At 37.1% G+C, this 20,871-nt stretch overlaps 1 protein-coding gene across 2 annotated transcripts in view; it reads right to left on the bottom strand.

Annotated features, from left to right (window-relative positions):
- LOC111158985 (cancer susceptibility 4) overlaps positions 1 to 20,871 on the bottom strand; it is a 107,461-nt gene that overhangs the window by 62,393 nt on the left and 24,197 nt on the right. For both annotated transcript variants that reach the window (XM_022521336.1, XM_022521345.1), the window contains exons 2-4: positions 9,232 to 9,286; positions 2,387 to 2,489; positions 620 to 710 (exon numbers count right to left, since the gene is read on the bottom strand). In XM_022521336.1, coding sequence (XP_022377044.1) covers positions 620 to 710; positions 2,387 to 2,489; positions 9,232 to 9,286 — 249 coding nt within the window. The remainder of the gene's footprint in view (positions 1 to 619; positions 711 to 2,386; positions 2,490 to 9,231; positions 9,287 to 20,871) is intronic.

Raw genomic sequence — 20,871 nt, 5'->3', positions numbered from 1 at the left:
GATGTTAACACTTTTCACTATTCCATCTCTCTTTAAATCCCAAGACTTTTTACAAATCATGGTTAATCAGGTGAGATTACACGATGCAAAAAAAATGCATGTCCTAATGTCTAGTAATTTTCAAGTTCCTTCCATTTCTAGCAGGGCCTTCATAATATATAGCAAATGAAAATGGATAAATTAATAAAAGAAATTGCCACCCCCAAAAATATGAATCAAAATGACTAATGTTTCATTTCTGTGTTTTAAGAAAAGAATTTAAAGTAACAGATACTAATACTTTATGAACAGGTGTCTCAAATTTTTCTATTTCTCAAAAGCATAAAATAAGAAGTAACGGATGGAATATCCACTTTACAATCCGAGAAATATATTAATAGCAAAATTATTTTTGAAAGTCAGATAAAAAATATTTAACCCAAAATTAGTTACAAGAGTTGAGGTTATATTTTTTGCAAATGTCTAATTTACTCAGCAATAAAAACACTGCAAGTCAATTTTAAATACTGGCAAGCTAGAATACTTAAAAATACAATGCTTTATGACAAAAGTACATATTTTAATTTCTAAATTACAAGATTTATAACAAGAATGTATTCTAAGTATTTTTTAAATTTACCTTTTGTTCCTGCAAAAACTGGTCAGCTAACTTTTTAATATTTTCTTCATGTTGTGCTCTTAACTCCTTGATCTGTTGTCCACACTGAAAACTAAATCACAGAGTCATTCTTTTAAGCTATATTATCTTGCATTGACTTTTCAAAGTTGTCTAGAAGTTGAAAACATACATTTATAAAGATAAAGCATTCAGTTAGCAAGAGGATGGGCACAGGACAAAGAAAAGATATAAAAATAGCTCACAGTCAAAATTCTGAGAATATTTAGGAAAAGAATACTATAAAGCTAATTAAAATAACGGAAATTAGAAAGATGAAAAATTATTTTTATAAATTACATTTATAAAGAAACAACTATCAAAGCCAACTTCAAACACAGAAAAGACATTACAGAAGAGAAAACCATGAGACCAATATATAGTAACAGATGAGAAAACACAGAATTATGAGTTGATAAGGAATAGTAGCAGATGATTCATCCAAAAGATAGCATTTCAACACAACAGTAAGAGTCTAAACCATAAGAAGAACAAGAATGGAAGGAACCAATAAATAAGAGAGAATGGAGCCATCAAGAAAAAACGTAAAGGAACAGAAGAGATAAAGATTGGGAATTTCCACTGGTCATAGAATACAAATACATCATTCATACAAAAAGAAACAAATAGTTGTAAACTATACAGAAAAATGTTAACTTTAACCATTAAAAGTACAATTAAACTTCTTATATGTATATATGATGGTACTTTATTCCTATACTAGAAATTAAGACTGAATTATAAAAGCCAACATTGGTAGGGGTATGGGAAAATATTTACATTATAAATTAGTACAACCATTTTTCATATATGTGATGCAAACAAAACCAATACAATACTGTATTTGAGAATATATACCAGTGAAACAACATAAGAGAGAGAAATCCTTTTTGCATTAAAATGTCTATAGCTGGTGTTTACAACAGTAAGATAAGGAAAACTACAACAGTCCAGCAATTGGGAGAGATTAACAATTGGTACACTAACAATTTGGTACACTAACATGCTGGAATAATATATTACCCTTGAATATGCTAACTCTCTAATTCTATAGATAAACTGAAAACTACTGAATACTATTGGGTTAAAATACATGTATGTAAGTAGATGCATATTGATTACTACAAGAGTAGGAAGTCAGAAATGGATACATGGTGCTTTAAAATATGGTTCATCTTTCTAGTTTTGGGTATGCAGATCCAAAAGATACCTTTCATTGTAAAACTGATTAAAGAAATAACAAATTTTTAAAGAGTGATTGCTAGAAAGAGGTTCCCTGACCTCCTCACCAACTGAGTGTAGAGGTGTACACAAGAGGACTGAAATACAGAGCAGGAGCTGCTGGAACTCAATCCCTCAGCCATTCTGGGGACACCTCCCAGCATGGGCTTTGTCTTCTGAATGCCCCTCAAAGAGAACCACAGATTCTCCTGTCAGTCTTTGCACATCTAATGCAATGGAACTCAGGCCTTGCAAGATTTTCTGGCTGACAATGAATTATTCTATATGGGCAGACTAAACATATCGTGTAAAAGATATTTTTATGGTGTTTATCATATCAAAATGAAAGAGAGTAGATTTCAAAGAGGCATAGAAAGACAACAGAAAAGGAATTTAAAAGACCTAATGAAATGAAAGAAAAAAACAGAAATCAGAAAGAAAGAAAGAAATTGTCCAAAAGTTGGACAAATATTCCAGATTCATAACTATTTGTTGCATATAGCATCTCACCTCTCATATTCTAACCTCTTCACAAGGTAAGTAGTGTTCTTCCTGTAGTCCTGAAGCTGGTCTTCTTGTCGAAGAAACTCCTGACGAAGTTCAGCAAGTTGCTCTAGCCACACAAAGAATCAAAGGAATAGTTTACTCACTCTAATGCTTCTTATCAAGAAATTACAGGATTTTAAAAATTTATATACACTTCTCAATTTCTTTACTCAAACTCTAGGGCAGTTAAATTGTATAATTAGTACCACATTTAATTGTCTTTTATAACACAAGCATGGGCAATAAAATTTTTTTAAGATTTATTTATTTAAGGTGGGGGAGAGAGAGTGAGCAGGGGGAGGGACAGAGGGAGAGGGATAGGGAGAGAATCTCAGGCAGACTCTGCACTGAGCAGGAGCCCAAGATAGGGGCTCTTCTCTTGACTCTGAGATCGTGACCTGAGATGAAACCAAGAGTCAGATGCTTAATAGCAACTAAGACAAAAACCAAAAAACCCTAACTCTTTAAACCTATCTGCTTTATAAAAGGGGAGTTGGGGGGAGTGCCTGGGTGGCTCAGTGGGTAGCCTGCTTCCCCCTCACTCTCTCTGCCTGCCTCTATGACTACTTGTGACCTCTGTCTAATGAATAAATAAAATCTTAAAAATAAATAAATACATAAAAGGGGAGCAGGGAATCGATGTTTTGGCTATGGACAGAGAATTCACGGTTTCTTTTCATTCTAAATCACATTTGACTTCCAAATTAAATGCCAATCACTATGGATCTCATTTCTAGTTCTGCTACTAATGCTAGGTCCACATATACTATAATTATATTTTCAAAGCTTATAATTTCTGGACAAGAGCTCAAAGTTTTAGTTGTAATGAGTAACATGAAATTCCAAGCTGAAGAGTAGATTAAAAGTGGGACCAGATGCTCTTCCCCGCCCCCTGCTCCCCAGAGAAGGGGAGGCTGGGACGGGCAGAGGGAGAGGGAAAGAGAGCTTTAGTAGGCTCCACGCCCAATGCAGAGTGGGAACCACTGCCAGGCTTGATCTCACAACCCTAAGATCATGACCTGAGCCAAAATCAAGAGTTGGAAGCTTAACAGACTGAGCCACACAGGTGCCCCAGATATTCTTTTGTTGACATTTAATCCACAATCACCGGCCCCATATTTTATAGATTGCTCCCTCTTCACGAGGCCCTACAAATAAAAGAAATGCAGCCAGAGAAGAGAAACGTCAGTTTCTTAAACAGAGGATTAAAAAAATTCGGGAGCCTGGGTGGCTCAGTTGGTTAAGCAACTGCCTTCGGCTCAGGTCATGATCCTGGAGTCCCAGGATCAAGTCCCACATCAGGCCCTCTGCTCATCAGAGAGCTGGCTTCTCCCTCTGCCCCTCGCCCCTTTCATGCGCTCTCTCTCTCTCTCAAATAAATAAAATCTTCTTTTAAAAAATTAGCTAACAGCCTTAGCAGTAAGCAAAAGTAGTAGTTAAGAAAGTCTTAATTTTTATAAATGGCAAGAGAAGTCTTTTCTATATAAAGTAACATCTCTTTTTTTTTTTTTTTAAAGATTTTATTTATTTATTTGACAGACAGAGATCACAAGTAGGCAGAGAGGCAGGCAGAGAGAGAGGAAGGGAAGCAGGCTCCCTGCCAAGCAGAGAGCCCGACGCGGGGCTCGATCCCAGGACCCTGGGATCATGACCCGAGCTGAAGGCAGAGGTTTTAACCCACTGAGCCACCCAGGCGCCCCTAAAGTAACATCTCTTAAGACTAAATATATCTAGGGGCACCTGGGTGGCTCAGTGGTTAAAGCCTCTGCCTTTGGCTCAGGTCATGATCCCAGGGTCCTGGGATCGAGTCCCGCATTGGGTTCTCTGTTCAGCAGGGAGCCTGCCTCCTCCTCCTCTCTCTCTGCCTGCCTCTTTGCCTACTTGTGATCTGTCTGTCAAATTAAAAAAAAAAAAAAAAAAAGAAGCCTTTAAAAAAAAAAAAGACTAAATATATCTAATCATAATGTACCAATATTATAACATCTACTTCTCATGGAAGGCTTCTAAAATTAGTCTTATTACTTTAAAGGCACTCCAAAAATGCTTGGGATATAAGTTTTCAAAAAGCAGAGGTAAAATATATTTATAATGTAATTATATACATGTAAAAAACTGGACTAGAATAACAACATATCAAAGTGCTACCAGTGATCATGTTTAGTGGTGGGACTCTGAGCATATTTTTTTCTCTACTTTCTAAATTTTATTGTGGAATCATAACTGTGACAATGACAACAAATAAAAATTTTTAAAGTCAGATGGACACTTGCTGAAGTATATAAATAAAACATTTAACAACATGCATATTAATCGTTATTGTATAGTATAATAACCAGTGGTGAAAAGTTAATGATTCACGTAAAATATTTGTAACTGATAATTATGTTTATATATTCAAGCCACATTTTTTATTTAAAAAAATTTTTTGAGGGCACCTGGGTGGCTCACTCATTAAGCATCTGCCTTCAGCTCAGGTCATGATCCCAGGGTTCTGGGATCAAGTCCCACATTGGGCTCTCTGCTCAGTGGGGAGCCTTCTTCTCCCTCTCCCACTCCCTCTGCTTATGTTCCCTCTCTCACTCTCTCTCTCTCCCTGTCAAATAAGTAAATAAAATCTTTAAAAAATATATTTTTGAGATAGAACACTGTATAAGTTTAAAATGTATAACGTGTTGATTTAATTCACTTATGTACTGTGAATGATTACCACTAAAGCATTAGCTAACACCTCCATCATCTCACATCATCATCATTTCTTTTTTGTGGTGAGAACATTTAAAATACACTCTCTTAGGAATTTTCAAGAACACAATACAGTATCCTTAACTATAATCACGATGTTGTTTATTAGATCCCCAAAACTTACTCATCTTATAACTGAGAGATTGTACATTTTGACCAACATCTCCTCATTTTCCCCACCCCAACTTCAACCCCTGGTAACCACCATTCCATTCTGTTTCTGTAAGTTTAGTCAAGCCACATTTTAACTTTCTTTTTACTCTATTAATTCTCCAATATGTAAACATGGTTGATCTTCATAGTTTTTCACCTATTACAACCACCTCAGATAAAAATAGCAAATTTGATGTCAGGTATCCCTGAATAACACATTCTGCTTATTACTTGACCCCTGGCTCCATCTCCTAAGACACAGAGGACTAGAGGTAGGACAAACTCTGGCCTCAGCTATGGATGTTGATTCTATAGAGACAATGAGATCTCAGCAAGAGGCAAAAAAGCCTTGTAGCTTATGGTCAGCTAGTTCAGTGAACCTGTATTCAGGCAGGAAAGGTTCTAAAACTGAAAAGTTACTGCAATTAAAAAAAATGAGCACCACTAAGCAGCTAGCCACTAGAGAATGTACTTCAACTGGTGGTCTTTAGGCTTCTTTTCCCCCACACAGTAAAATAACTGAAGTAGCTAAGTTTATCTTCAGAATGAGCCTGAGGCTTAGTATGATTTCAAGATTTGTGGAGCACCTGTGTGGCTCAGTCAGTTAAGCGTCTGCCTTCGGCTCAGGTCATGATCCCTCATGATTCCAGGGTCCTGGAATCAAGCCCCGCATTGGGCTCCCTGTATAGCGGGGAGTCTGCTTCTCCCTCTCCCAGTCTCCCTGCTTGTGTTTCCTCTCTCGCTGTGTCTCTCTCTGTCAAATAAATAAATACAATCTTTAAAAAAAAAAAAAAAAAGATTTGGGATGGCTTCTCCTCCTCCCCATACAGTTTTTCGCTAACTACATTGGAAATTCCTTTATAAAGAACTAAAGTTTTGGGGCGCCTGGGTGGCTCAGTGGTTAAAGCCTCTGCCTTCGGCTCAGGTCATGATCTCAGAGTCCTGGGATCGAGCCCCGCATCGGGCTCCCTGCTTGGCAGAGAGCCTGCTTCTCTCTCTCCCTCTGCCTGCCTCTGCCTACTTGTGATCTCTATCTCTCTGTCAATTAAATAAATAAAATCTTTAAAAAAAAAAAAAAAAAGAACTAAAGTTTTATTTGTAACTGGAAATAAAAGGCTTAAGATACAATTGACAAAGAAAAATAAAACATCAGTGAGTTCCAGTCCATGTAAACTACCAGATTCTTTTCTGTTTGAATACAGGGAAAGGATTACAAAGCCGGGAGCTAATTGGTGCTTTAACACAAAGACCTGAAAAGGGGAGAAGTAAATAGATCGGAGAGCAAAACTAAAGAAAAATTTTCCCATATCTCAATTTTACCTTCAGCTGATGGCCGTGTTTTTTTATTTTTTTTTAATTGTCTTTATTCTACCTTCTTTCTTGCAGTATATTTTATTTTACTTTTTAAATAGGCTCCACACTCAACCTGGGGCTCAAACTCACAACCCCAAGATCAAGAGTTGCATGTTCTATCCAACTGAGCCAGCGAAGCATCCCTTGTTTTCTTTATTTTAAACCCAAAGATACTGTGTCTACTGTGGCTCCCCCTAAAAACCACAGCAGGATTCTCAGAGTAACTTAACAAGAGATCAGGTCCACAGCTGATCATGCAGAATGATCTACTTCTGACAGTAACACCAGGGTATATTACAGAAAGGCATGGCCATGCTCCTTCAAGAGGGATGTAGTTAAGAAATGGGTTGCCTAGAACCAACACTTAAGGCAAAATAAATAAATAAATAAATTTACTTCTAGAAAATTTTTATTTCAAATTTCCTTTCAGTAATAGGCATAAAAATAAGGCGAGCTATTCAAGATAAATGGGTGTATACTAAAATGTTACTTTGTTATCTCAGGGATTAAAAACCAACTCTCATTCCTTTCATTTCCAAAAAAATATTAACTACCATAAGGTTTTTTAGAGTCTTAGTGTGTATTAATTCCATTATACCCAATGTTAATTTCAATGAAAACAGTCCAATTTGAATTTTATAATTGATTTGAAGTTTGTTTCAGTAGAAATAGTTCCTAAAGTGCAAAAAGTCCATTTAAAAGGATATTCACTCCTAAGAGTCCAAGCTTCAGTAACTGCACTAAGACCAAAAGTTGTACAGTTATGAGTTCCAATCAAAGCCTTTCTTACCACTAAAGATTATCACAGAAAATTTCCAAACATCTCAAGATCTACTTCATTGCACACAATACAATAAATAAAGATTTTTACTCAGTCACAGGGGTTGTCATTTACTTTGGCATTGACTAGCAGAAGCCACTGGACTTCTTATTCAACTGATCTATGATTATTTAATAGGAAAGTACTTTGATGACAAACAGAATCATTTGTTAAAATAGCAAGCAGAGGGGTGCCTGGGTGGCTCAGTGGGTTGAGCTTCTGCCTTCGGCTCAGGTCATGATCCCAGGATCCTGGGATCGAGCCCCGCATCGGGCTCTCCGCTCTGCGGGGAGCCTGCTTCCCACCCCCTCTCTCTGCCTGCCTCTCTGTCTACTTGTGATATCTGTCAAATAAATAAATAAAATCTTAAAAAAAAATAGCAAGCAGAAAGCAGCACTGACAGAGTGGCATCTTCCGTGTCTTCCTGATGTACTGCTGTGAGTCAAAAAGAGTAAAACATGGACACAAAGGCAACAAAATCAGACATGGCCACCCAGGAAGTAAATTTCTAAGAGAACATCAAAGCTGTTCTAAATCACAGATAGTAAAAAATAATTTCTATTTTCAAGTTACAACACACACACACATACACAAAAAGATGGTTTTGCTAGGTGAAGAGCAAAACTTCAATAAACTACAAAGCCAGCTCAGGTTAGCTTCTTCAAGAGGACAATAGAAATGTAACATCTAATTCTACCTAAAGAGTATTAAAATGGTTATAGAATAAAGATATATTTTTGAAATTACAAAGCATTTATTAACCACATACAAAATCTTAGAGTCATTGTTGCAAAGTTTTAAAATAATATAGTGCTGTAACTAAAGGTGGGAGGGAAAGGGGGGTGCTCTTCAGACCCCAAATTCCAAAGGCCAGTGATGGTGTGAAGTAATGTAAGGAATGTATATAGAGTTTATTCTCCTTAACTATCATTATTTTTTATAAAAGCTTTAGTGATATATTTTTTCACCTAAGGGGGGAATATCTATATCTATATCTATATATCTATATATCTATATATCTATATATCTATATATCTATATCTATATCTCCAGGTTTTTTCCTGGCTTCTTTCTTTCTTTCCTTTTTTTTTTTTTTTTTTTAAGATTTTATTTATTTATTTGAGAGAGAGAGCATAAGAGCAGGGAGGGTCAGAGGGAGAAGCAGACTCCCTGCTGAGCAGGGAGCCTGATGCAGTATGTGGGACTAGATCCTGGGATCCAGGATCCTAACCTGAGCTGAAAGCAGTCACTTGACCAACTGAATCACCCAGATTCTTCCTTCCTGGCTTCTTTCTTTTCAAGTTTTCTTTCTGTTCTAAGTTTCTTTCTATTCCCAGGGTATCTAAAACACTAAGCATGGAGGACCTGTCCAAAGCTCCTCTAGACCCGAATGGATTATTTTAGCAGCTGGAAACAGTACAAAGGGATTATCCCTTAACCTTTTCCCTAGAAATCTGATAGCTTCTGAAGCTACAGCTCAATTTTCTCTGATGCTTCTTTTAACATTTCATTGCATGAAATCAGTCTACCACACAAGATTTAAATGCAAATTTTAACTTGTATTTATTATATATAAAGCAACATTATAATCTTTTATTCTATCTTAAGACAGAAGGATAAATGCCTTGGAATCACTCTGTTCAAAACATTTTATTTCATTTAGCTAACAATATTTAATTCTTAAGGATTTTAGACATTTCGTGAACTTTATTTATCTTTAATCTGCAATTAAGTTTCTTACCCTTTAAATGATGTATATCTGCCATCTGATATGATATGTTGTTCTGTAGTTTAACCTGAAAAAAAAATTACGTTTCATTTTACTATAGAATATACAGTTTTGCTCATATTTCCTTTTTTTGGCTCATATTCACTTTGAACTTGATCATAAATGCAAAAGAAAAATCCTTAACTTATACAAATCCACCCCTTTCCAAAAAGAATTAAGAGATAAATTCTGATTTTGTAATACTCATTTTAAATTTGCAAAAGGATATTCATTTTACTTAATATAGTCTAATAACTTTCAAACATTTAAAAGTTTGAGTTGAATATTGCTTAATGGGATTTTTCAAAATCTTACCAGAAGAGACCTCTTATTAACTCTGTATTAAGAAAAGAATTAATTATTTGAATCAGTTAATGGCAAATCAAAAATAACTGATGCTTATTAAGCTCCCATAAGATAACATATACTACACAGGACCTATAATTGTGTTCACTGCCCTTCGAGAGCCAATATAAAAGAACAGTAAGAACTTAGAAGTATACCAAAATATGACTCAAATTAAGGCACAGCACTTCATTTAAATCTTTTTTTTTTTTTAAGTAATCTTTACACCCAACATGGGGTTCCAATTCACGACCCTGAGATCAAGAGTCACAAGCTCTTCCAACTGAGCCAGCCAGACACCCCAGGCTTAGCACTTAATTTAAAAAAATTTTTTAAAAAGGCCTTGGAGAGCTAAGATTCACCCACAAAGAACTACTGTACCAGTTCTTGCTTAAAAAGGCTTCATTGAATTGGTAAATGCAACTAAAATATCGCTACAAACAGGTTCCCTTGTCACCCTCAAGAGTAACTTTACAGATTCATATTGATCAGAAGCAGCACCATGAGTACCAAAATGATTATGATAAATACCTCCTCAATCTCTGAAGAGAAAGCTTTAAAATTCTTAGTTTGAAATAATTATAGATTTGTAAGAAATTGCAAAGACAACACAGAGAAGTCCCATGTACCCGTCACACAACTCCCCCAGTGCATACATCCTATATAACCACGAATAACATCTAAACCGAGAATCTGACATTGGTACAACATGTAAGCATTAATTCTATGTTATTTTGTCATATGTACAGATATGACCACCACCAAAAACCAAGATACAGAATACTCTATACTCTATCATCACAAAGATGTCCCTCATACTGTCCTTTATATTCAAATCTATCCTCTTTCCTCATACCATCTCTAATCCCTGGTAACTACTAATTTGTCCTCCATCTCTGCAACTTGTCATTTCAAGAATCTTATATAAATGGAATCATATAACATGTGATCTTTTTAAAAAAAAAATATTTTATTTATTTATTTGACACAGAGAGAGAGACCACAAGTAGGCAGAGCAGCAGAGGGAGAAAGAGGGGGAAGCAGGTCCCCCACTGGGCAGAGAGAGCCCAATTCAGGGCTTGATCCCAGGACCCTGAGACCATGACCTGAGCTGAAGGCCGTGGCTTAACCCACTGAGCCACCCAGGCACCCCAACATGTGATCTTTTAAGATTTTTTTTACTCAGCATAACACATAGTTGTTGCATATATCAATAGTTCATTCCTTTTTATTGCTGAGTCGTATTCCATGATACGAATGTACTACTGTTTTTTAAAAAAATTCAACTACTGTATATTTTTGTGGTTTCTACTTTTTAGTTATTACAAATACAGGTGCTATGAAAAATCATGTACAGATTTTTACATGAACGTTAGTTTTCACTTCTCTGAGACAAATGCCCAGGAGTGAGGTTGCTCCTTTTCTAAAGGCCATGTCACTTTCATTCATATTTTAAAAAATTACTATGCCAAGGTACTGGATGGGAGAATATAAAACAACTGGAAAATATGAGAGCAGCCTCAAGGAATCAGCAGACAAGGCTGCACCTAAAGCAGTATAATTACTGTAGGAATTCAGGGATGAATCTTAGTTAATGTGATTAGGGAAAACTTTATGGAAGGGATTTTATCTGACTTAGGCTATGAAGGCTAAGTAAAATTGTAAATTGGTAGAAAAAGACATTTTAGATAGAGGGGATTACATAAGAAAAGTTAAAGAGCAAAGAAAGCATGAGGCATGAGGCGCCTAGGTGGCTTAGTCTGTTAAATGGCTGCCTTCAGTGCTCAGGGTCATGATTCCGGGATCCTCGGATTGAGTCCTGCATCAGGCTCCTCGCTCAGCAGGGAGTCTGCTTCTCTGACTTGTGCTGTCTCTCGATATCTCTCTCTTTCTCTCAAACAGATAAATAAAATCTTTAAAAAAGAAAGAAGGAAAGCAAGCAAGCAAGCAAGCATGAGGCACATATGAAGACCTGATCAAAATACTGTTTGATTATAGCACATAATAAAGGGAAAAAAACAGTGAGAAAGAAGATTGGAGAAAAAGTCCTTTAGCCCTAAGAAGAGTATACTCTTCAAACGGAGAGCCAGTGACTTTCAAATTTCAAGTGAAAGTTTATCCATAACAAATAACTAATGAAAGCATACCTGTTCTAGTTGAAACAGAAGTGGCAATCTAGGAGTCCCTCTCTCTTTTTCCCCTAGAGTCCTGGTAGGTAGCTTTGAAGAATGAAGTTTAAAATATGATGTTGATATTCAGTCATAAAAAGGAATGAAGTACTTGTACATGCTACAGTATGGATGAACCTTAAAAACATTATATATGCTAAGTAAAAGAAGCCAGTCGCAAAAGAACATAGGGTTTCTTCTGGTGGTGATGAAAATGTTCTGGAATTAGTGGTGGCTGCATAGTACTGTGAATTTATTAAAAACCAAACTGAACTGGAGAAAAAAACCTGAACTGTACACCTTAAAAGGTTAAGTTTTATGATATAAAAATTGTATCTCAAATTTTTAATGCAAAAAAAATAGAAATGAAAATGCCAAAGGTATTACAGGGACTGGATATGAAACTGGGGATAAAATAATGGACAAACTCCAGGCACCCAAGAAGTTTATTATTTAGGAGAGGCAGTCAAGTAACTTGTCAATTATAATACAGTAAAATAAATGGTATTATTAGGTCCTACAGACATGACAGGAAAACTTAGTAGAAACATTTAACTCCTTAGATGAAATGCCTTAGGGGAATGAGGGGTGGCTTCTGGAGATGATAGCTGAAATATGTCCAGTAGGAAGAGTAAAGTTTTGCCAGGTAGAAGTGGGCTGAGGGTAAGGGGGAAAGATATTCGAGGCATGTGTCAAAACTCTGAAGTGAAAAATACCACACATTACAAAAACTTCAAACAGTTCTAAGAAGCTGTAACAGACAGAAGGAAATAGCAAGAAATATGCCTACAAACGTAAGCAAGGTGCACATTATAAATGGTCTTGCCCAAAAATGTGGATACATTCCAATGGCAATGGTCAACCTTTAAAGGACTTCAAGCAAGGTAAAGAGATCCAATTTGCAACCTGGTTTCAGTGTGATGAATGGACCAGAGGGACAAGACGAGAGAGGGAGACCAGGTAAGGAAAGTAGGAGAGCAGGAGACCACTGTTGCATTTCAGGTAAGAAAATGATGGTCTAGGCCAGGGAAGGGCACACTATGGCCTGTGAGCCAAATCTGGCCTGCTTCCTGTTTTGGGAGGGATGTCAAGCTAAGGATGGTTTATACATTTTTAAATGGTTGGAAAATCAAAAGAAGAATAATATTTTGTGAATTAAATGAAATGGAAATTTCAGTGTCTATAAATAACGTTTTATGGGAAACAGCCACATCCATTCATTTACATATTATCACTGGCTGGAGCTATGGTGATTATGACAAAGACCATATGGCCTGCAAAGCCTAACGTATTTCCAATATGGCCCTTTATGGAAAAAAAAAGTTTGCCAACCTCTGATCTAAACTAATAGAATAATAGAGAAATAAATATATGTGGGAAATATGAAAGAGGATGAATGAATAATCTTGCTGACTGATTAGATAACAGCGGTAAAAGAAGAAACACCAGGGACGATGTTTAGATTTCTAAAGTAGGACACTAAATGAGTAAGGCTGGAATACTCCCCAATAGGGAAGCAAGAAAAATAGACTTGGGGTGGGAAGAAGTGGGGGAATGATTTTTTTCAGGTTTGAACCTGCTGAATATGAGGGCACTTGTGACACACCCCAAAAGAGATCTGGAAAAGGTCTGGAGCTTCAGCACCATTGAGTTGAGGTTCATTAGCATATGAAAGGCAATTAAAGCCAAGGGAACTAATGGTGAGATCACTGATGGAAAAGTGCAGAGGTAGCAGGAGAAACTGATACCAATTTCTGCAGCTGATCACTAAGAACTACTCTCCAATCATTTGTAATTAGCCTGTGTTTACATTCTTTCCCACTTCCTTTATTTTCAGGATCCCCCTCCTTTTTCTTTGCATTTTTTTGCCCCTCCAAAGAACATAACCATCTTTTTTTCTTGTTTTCAACAAGTTAGCATGACTTTGTTTTTTATCCATTTTTATGATGTTATTCCAACTTCTCTACACTCTATTTTACTTGCTTTTTAAATTGCTAGAGAGATGCTGTTCTTAAATGCTAGGCTATGAGTGCTCAGCTTCCCTAAACTGTCTCTTTTGTATCCTTATATACTTTAAAAAAAATTTTAATGGAGGAAGAAAATTCAGTCTACAGACCACAAAAATAGTACACGATTATATGAACAGTACTGCTTTATTCTTTTTTTTTTTTAAGATTTTATTTATTTATTTGACAGGGACAGATCACAAGTAGGCAGAGAGGCAGGCAGAGAGAGAGAGAGAGGGAAGCAGGCTCCCCGCTGAGCAGAGAGCCCGATGCGGGACTCGATCCCAGGACCCTGAGACCATGACCCGAGCCAAAGGCAGCGGCTTAACTCACTGAGCCACCCAGGTACCCCAGTACTGCTTTATTCTTATCATTTTAATTTTCTCTTCAATATTCTTTTTTGAGAAGGAGATGCTGATCCCAATGGCATATATATCAAGTCCTCACATTTCAAAAGCTGCTCTGGAATAATGTATTTTACATGGTATTAAAGAGAAAATCATAGCTTGTCTAAATAAGTCTTTACTTACTCCAAGCATAATAAATTTTCTACCCCATTCCTTTGACATGAAGAATTTTTCAGTTAGCTTCTCAGACCCCACTCCCCCTTATGGCACATTGTTCCCTTGGCATCTCATGTTCTCTATTATTCCAGTCAATCTTTCCAGCAGGAGTCTCACAATAATCTTATACTTAATGTTTAGTATTACCAGCAAGTACCAGTTCCCAATTTCTCTCACTTCCTATTAACAGTAGTTTCATTGTGCAAGTTATCACACCTTCCACATGCCTTTGAACAGAGGTGCCAAGGATTTGCTCAAAGATCTCAGCAGAGCCCAGCTGGTAGATCATTAAACCCATAAGTTCTCTTCCCTCTACAGCAATTTTACTGTATTGCTCACTTTCAGACTCTTGATGTCTGCTACTAATCTGTTCATCTTTTTGACATTGCAATATCATAGGCATCTGATGTCTCTTCTCTCCATATACACACCTCTTCACCCCCTTCAATTCTTATCTAGCTTCTAAAATATTTTCATAAAGAATCCTTCTAACATTCAATGTTATCCTTTCAAGGAAATCTGAATGTGTTTTCAGCTAACATAAAACTTTTTTTGTATTCTTGCAAAATCTAATATAAAGCAATGACGTAATTTTGGCTTTAATCTTATGTTTTCTACTATCTTGAGTCTGTTTATGAAGACTTTTCCTATTTGGTTTCTGATTTTTTTTATTTGCACTAATTTCTTCAACTTTGTCTTCCTTTCCTTTTAAGCTTCTCATTAATCAGTTCTTTAACTCCTTTGGCTTTAACCCTCTGAGAGTCTTCACTTCTTTTAATACTTCTACCATCTCATCATCTTCAAAAGGAAGCTTGGCTTCCCTTCTGATTATTCCTCCTCATAGTTTTAATTTTCTGGTATTCTAACATGAATTTGCTTACCTTTAAATGACTCTGATAAAACTTCCCAGTTGTTTTGAAACTAATTTAAGTTCTCACTATTGCATGATCAGAAAAAGACATTTCACTTTACCACAAAAACTCTGTTGGAACTGGCAATGCCATAGGAATACTTTTTTTTCCCCCTAAATATATTCCAGACAGGTAATAGTACATAAACTCTAAGAAGTATTATTTAATCATTATTTTATGAAAGGACTCTCATTGTCTGGCTATACAGGACCCTTTTGGTCACTTTCAGACTTTTGCCAAAATTCCCTTTTTTACAATATGCAAGATCTCAAATAATTTCTCTATCAAATTTCTTTGGGGATGAGAGGTATGTGTTAGACATGCATGCACACAGATGCACGTGTGCACACAAACACAACCCCACGCCCTTGCCTAATTTACATCTATCAGATAGATTCCAACCTGGATTCCAACATATCCTTCAAAAACCCACAATACTCAAAATACCTTGCCTACTGGTAAGAACCTCATATTCAATCCTGTCAAAAACTAAACATTCTTTTTTTTTTCTTTTTTTCTTCTTTTTTTTTTTTAAAGATTTTATTTATTTGACAGACAGAGATCACAAGTAGACAGAGAGGCAGGCAGAGAGAGAGAGGGAAGCAAGCTCCCCGCTGAGCAGAGAACCTGATGCGGGACTCGATCCCAGGACCCTGAGATCATGACCTGAGCCGAAGGCAGCAGCCTAACCCACTGAGCCACACAGGCGCCCCGAACTAAACATTCTTTTATCACACACCGTCCTATTTCCAATAAGAATGTCACCTTGTCTTCTACTCCCAAGGTTTATCAGAAATGACAATTCCATGAGAACAGTGACTGTGTCTCTCACTCACCCCTGTGCATCCATCTCAGTAAATGTTTGCTGAATGACTCCCTAGATCTTCATGCTCCATACTCTCTGTGCTACATAGTTTTCTACCTTAAATTGTACTTTATTCGTATTTGTATAATTCTAATTATCCTCCAAGACTTCTAAACTCCCTCATTTATTTCCCCTCATTATCAACTTCATTGCCTTGGGCCTTAGTTTCCCTCTCCTCTTCTGCAATGCTTTTTTCTCTGGGATTTGAAATCGATCTATAATTGGCTGATTATGCACACTGTCTTTGGCCTTTCCCATATTAATCTCTTAAAATGTGTTTACTATCATTTCTGAAACCTTTTTTTCTCTCTTCCAAGACATATGTTCTTTATCTCTTTCTTTAGTAACAATTATCTTCTGATAGTTTCCTATAGCACTTCTCGCTCATCCCCAGCTATTTCATCTATTTTCCTCTAATCTTTCTTCCTCCAATACCTAACACTTAATCTTTATATTTTTACCAACTCTTTCTGAAGCTCTTTTAGTGCTTTCCCCATCCCATATGGCTACTTTGAATTAATTTTGGCAGCTGTTATCAGCTCAGTTGCTCTGCTTCTCTTTTCATTCTGGGACCTTGAAAATGGCTCAGCTGTGTGTGCTTTACTTTCATTATGACCTACCTGTTCTTGGGCAATCAGCATAACTTTGACCATTGATCCCAAAGGTTATATATAATTGGCTTTTACAGATGTCATTTCTGGCTCCTTTTTCTCCACACCAGAAACATTTTTCCTTATATCTCATACTCAGATGATTTCGAGAGGCAATTCTATCTTCTATAACGTAACTGCTAAACCTGGATCATGCTCAGAATCACCTAGAGAGCTGTAAGAAATACATATTCTTGCCTCCTCCACCTCACTCCAGTGTGATTTAGTAGTCTGGGAATGGGCCCAGAAATCTTTTTTTAAAAGCTCAAGTGATTCTGATAAGCAGCCAGGTTTAGTGATTGAGTAATCTATAGTATGTCTTTGGCCGGCACCTATACCAGCTGGATCAAAATGGGATATTGACACAAACTGATGGGTGTAAATTTTTTTTTAATGTTTATTTTGTGTTGGGTCTTGTGCTAAGTGTTTTATAAGTATACTACATTTAATTCTCACAAACATCCTATGAGGTAGGCTTTACATTTTACAGATAAGGAAACTGTACTCTATTTCATATGCCTACAGTAGATTCTGAATATTCTCCCAAGCAGTGCCACACAAGAGTCTGTGCTCATGACACCGTGCATATACTAGATCAGCTACGTAAATAAACTTCACAGAGTGCCTGGGTGGCTCAGTCAGTTAAGTGTCTGCCTTAGGCTCAGATCATGATTCCAGGGTCCTGGAATCAAGCCCCACGCTAGGCTCCCTGCTCAGCAAGGGAGCCTACTTCTCCCTCTTCCTCTGCCCTGCTCATGTGCTCTTTCTAATAGAGAAATAAAATCTGAAAAGACAAAAGAACTGAGAGAAGAAAAAAAAGAGTCTGGTGTCATGGAAGCCAAGAGCACAGAGAGCTGGGTGAAAAGATGGTGAGATATCAGGAGTAGGAAGAGAAAATCCAAATGTGAACAAAGACAATTCTCTTTTCAAGAAATGTAACTCAGAAAGGAAGAAAAGATGCAAGCATTTTTTAAGTGCCGAGGAGCAAATAGAGTCAAAGAAGTTGAATATAAGAGGAAGACTGGATTAATAATATTACAAGGTCTTTTTAAAGGTGGAGGGAATTAAATCCAGAAAACAGGTACAGAGGCTGGTCCTAGATAAAGTAGGAACTTTTTTTTTTAACTCCAACAAGGAGGGAAAACATATGGTTAGAGAAGTAGGTATGCCTACAGATTTGGTAATAAAAATTTATCAGTTCCTGTCCAATTCTTGGTCAAAAAGGAGACAAGATCACCTGCTGGGCTGTAGGAAGGGAAAGAGGAATTTAAATGGGGGAAAGAAGGCAGGGAAGGCTTGAGGAGGGTAGAAGTTTGAAAGCTGCTGGAATAGATAACGCTGTCTAGAGAGTATTGTAATTTGTAAGGGCTGCTGAAAACCCATTTGGGGCAGCTGAACATAAATTTCTACAAGTACCAGTCTGGTTATATACTTTTCTCCAGCTATGCTTGAAATAGACATGTACAAGAGAGAATAATGGCATGTACAAGAGAGAAACTAAACTGAAACAACCGACCACGGAATCTTAGCTGGATAGGTAGTAAAGAATGAACAAGTCTGCTGGAAAAGAAGGAAAAGATAAGTGGTCCAGGTGAAGCTGAAAAACAAATATAGTCCATCGGCAGTTCTAATATCTTTTTTTCTTTAAAGATTTTATTTATTCACCCATTTGGGTGGTGGGGGGAGTGCACATGCAAGTGGGAGGAGGGGCAGAGGAAGAGGGAAAGAATTCCAAGCAGACTCAGTGCTGAGTGTGGAGCCCAACAAGGGGCTCAATCTCACAACTGGGAGATTATGACCTGAGCCAAAACTGAGAGTCAGACACTCCACCAACTGACGAACCACCCAGGCAACCCCCCAATTTCTTTTTGATATATTCTCCCAAGAATATGCAAGTCTGAAGTTCACAAACTTTAATTTTTTTTAATTAAGTAAACTCTACATGCAACATGGAGCTCAAACTCACAATCCTGAGATCAAGAGTTGCATAAATATGAGCAAAACAACATGAATCACTCCCAGATATAAGAAATTACAAGAAGCATAATTCACCACTCTCTCATTCTACCATAGCAACTGATGTTTCAGATGGGGGCTGCTCCGTCTCCCTAGTTCCTAGAATGAGGAAGATGTAGAGCCGTACCTTCAGTCAAACCACAAAGAGCATGTTGAGTGAGTGATAATTTTTTTAAAGATTTATTTATTTATTTTGAGGAGAGAGAGAAAGTGTGCACCAGTGGGGCAAGGGGCACGGGGAGAGATTCTTTCAAGCAGACTCCCTGTTGATAGAGGAGCCCCAAGCAGGGCTCAATCCCACAACCCATGAGATCACAACCTGAGCTGAAACCAAGAGTCAGATGCTTAACCAGCTGATTTTTTAAGTAGGCTCCACACCCAATGTGGGGCTAGAACTCACAACCCTGAGAATGAGCTGCATGCTCTACCAGTTGAGCCACCCAGGTACCCCAAGTCAGTGATAAATTTTAAGCCACATAAGATGATACAGATGGAGGACTAAGAAACAGAAAGGAGAGAAGAAGAGGTCGGCAGAGAAAGAAAGGCAGACTTTAAGGTATGAGAGGAAGAGTCTCCTCCCCATCTGCCATTTCCAGTTCATAAAGCATTTCTACTTACACACCTCACTAATCCTTAAAACTTGAAATATAAAAAATAAAAATAGTTTCTCTACAAACTAGCAACGCTTCTCAGCTTCCACACTACCTTCAATCTTTCGGTTCTCCTGCCTCTTCCCTCTCTCTTCATCTTATTAACCAGCCCATTAGTGCCTAGAACTGCATGCATTCACACTCCACACAAGCTTTCACCAAGTCCAGCCAATTCTTCTTTTGCAATTTCTCTCAGATCTGACCCTTAATTCTTTCTATGTTCATGACAACCACCTTAATCTACAAGGACTATTTTCATCTAGCTGAACTAGAACAGAACCTCTGTAAGAGCAGAGATCTTATTCGATTGGTCACCCCTTATCCCCTGGCACAATTCAGGCACTCAACATTGTGACAGAATAAATAAATGAAGAAATCTAACCTATCACCAGTCTTTTTCCCGCTTTTATCTATTTCCATATGGTAGTGACAAACATCTTGGCAAAAACTTGTTTTCCATAAAAATCTTTCTTCCAGTCAAAATCCAATAATAGAATACTATTACCCATAGTGTGAAATCTAAAACTCTTCTATCAAGCATTTAATGCCTTCCAAAAGGTGGGAACCACTTTATCCATTTATCAAAAATGGTCTCCTTGACATAGTCAAGCTAGTTTTAACCATCTCTAAGTTAAACTACTTTTTCCTATGTCCATGGTTCATCAGAATGCCCTTTCCTTTCCTTTTTACTACTATAAATTAAAAACCGACTTAAGCTGATTCTATAATATCATAATGTTAATTTCTATAACTAAGAATTTCATTATATTCACTATTCCCATCCTTCCAACATGTTCCCAATATTTTGAAGCTTCCACTTCCAGGTCCCCTCTAACTCAGTCATATTCCAGCCACCTCCTACCAAGACTACCCAACACCGTTGTCAAATTCCCTTTTAGGTCTTAAGTGTGCATTTAATTTCTTCCTATGTTAATTTATTTAACATATATTTATTGAGCAGCTATTTCATGGAAGTCACTATTCTAAGCACTGGGGATATAGCAAATCACAACAAAAGACAAAAATCCCTGCTCTTGCTAGAAGATTATAATATTTAATGTATAATGTTTATTATAATAAAGGAGTCATACCATAGCATAGAAAGTGGTAAGTGCTGTGGAGAAAATACATTAGAGATGGAAAAGGGGGGAAGGCCTTAACAAAAACCTGTCATTTAAATGAAAACTTTTAAGAATGAGAGTTACCATGAAGCTATGTGGGGAAAGTGGGTCTAGGACAGAAGGTATAGCCAGTGTAAGTAAAAGCATCATCACAGGAAAATGATTGATACGTCAAAGAACTGATCAAAACAGCCAGCATGGTGTGAATGAAATGAGCAACAAGGGTAGTAAGAGGTCAGAGAAATGTAAGGGAAGCAGAGGGTGAAGGGCCTGTGGACCAGTGGAAAGACTCGGGACTTTTTCTGCAATTGAGATGAA

The sequence above is a fragment of the Enhydra lutris genome, unplaced genomic scaffold, assembly GCF_002288905.1.
Source record: "Enhydra lutris kenyoni isolate GAN:26980312 unplaced genomic scaffold, ASM228890v2 scaffoldscaffold4, whole genome shotgun sequence".
NCBI classification, from domain to species: Eukaryota; Metazoa; Chordata; class Mammalia; order Carnivora; family Mustelidae; genus Enhydra; species Enhydra lutris.
The sequence above is the reverse complement of the archived record's forward strand: the minus strand, read 5'-3'. Positions and strand labels throughout refer to the sequence as shown.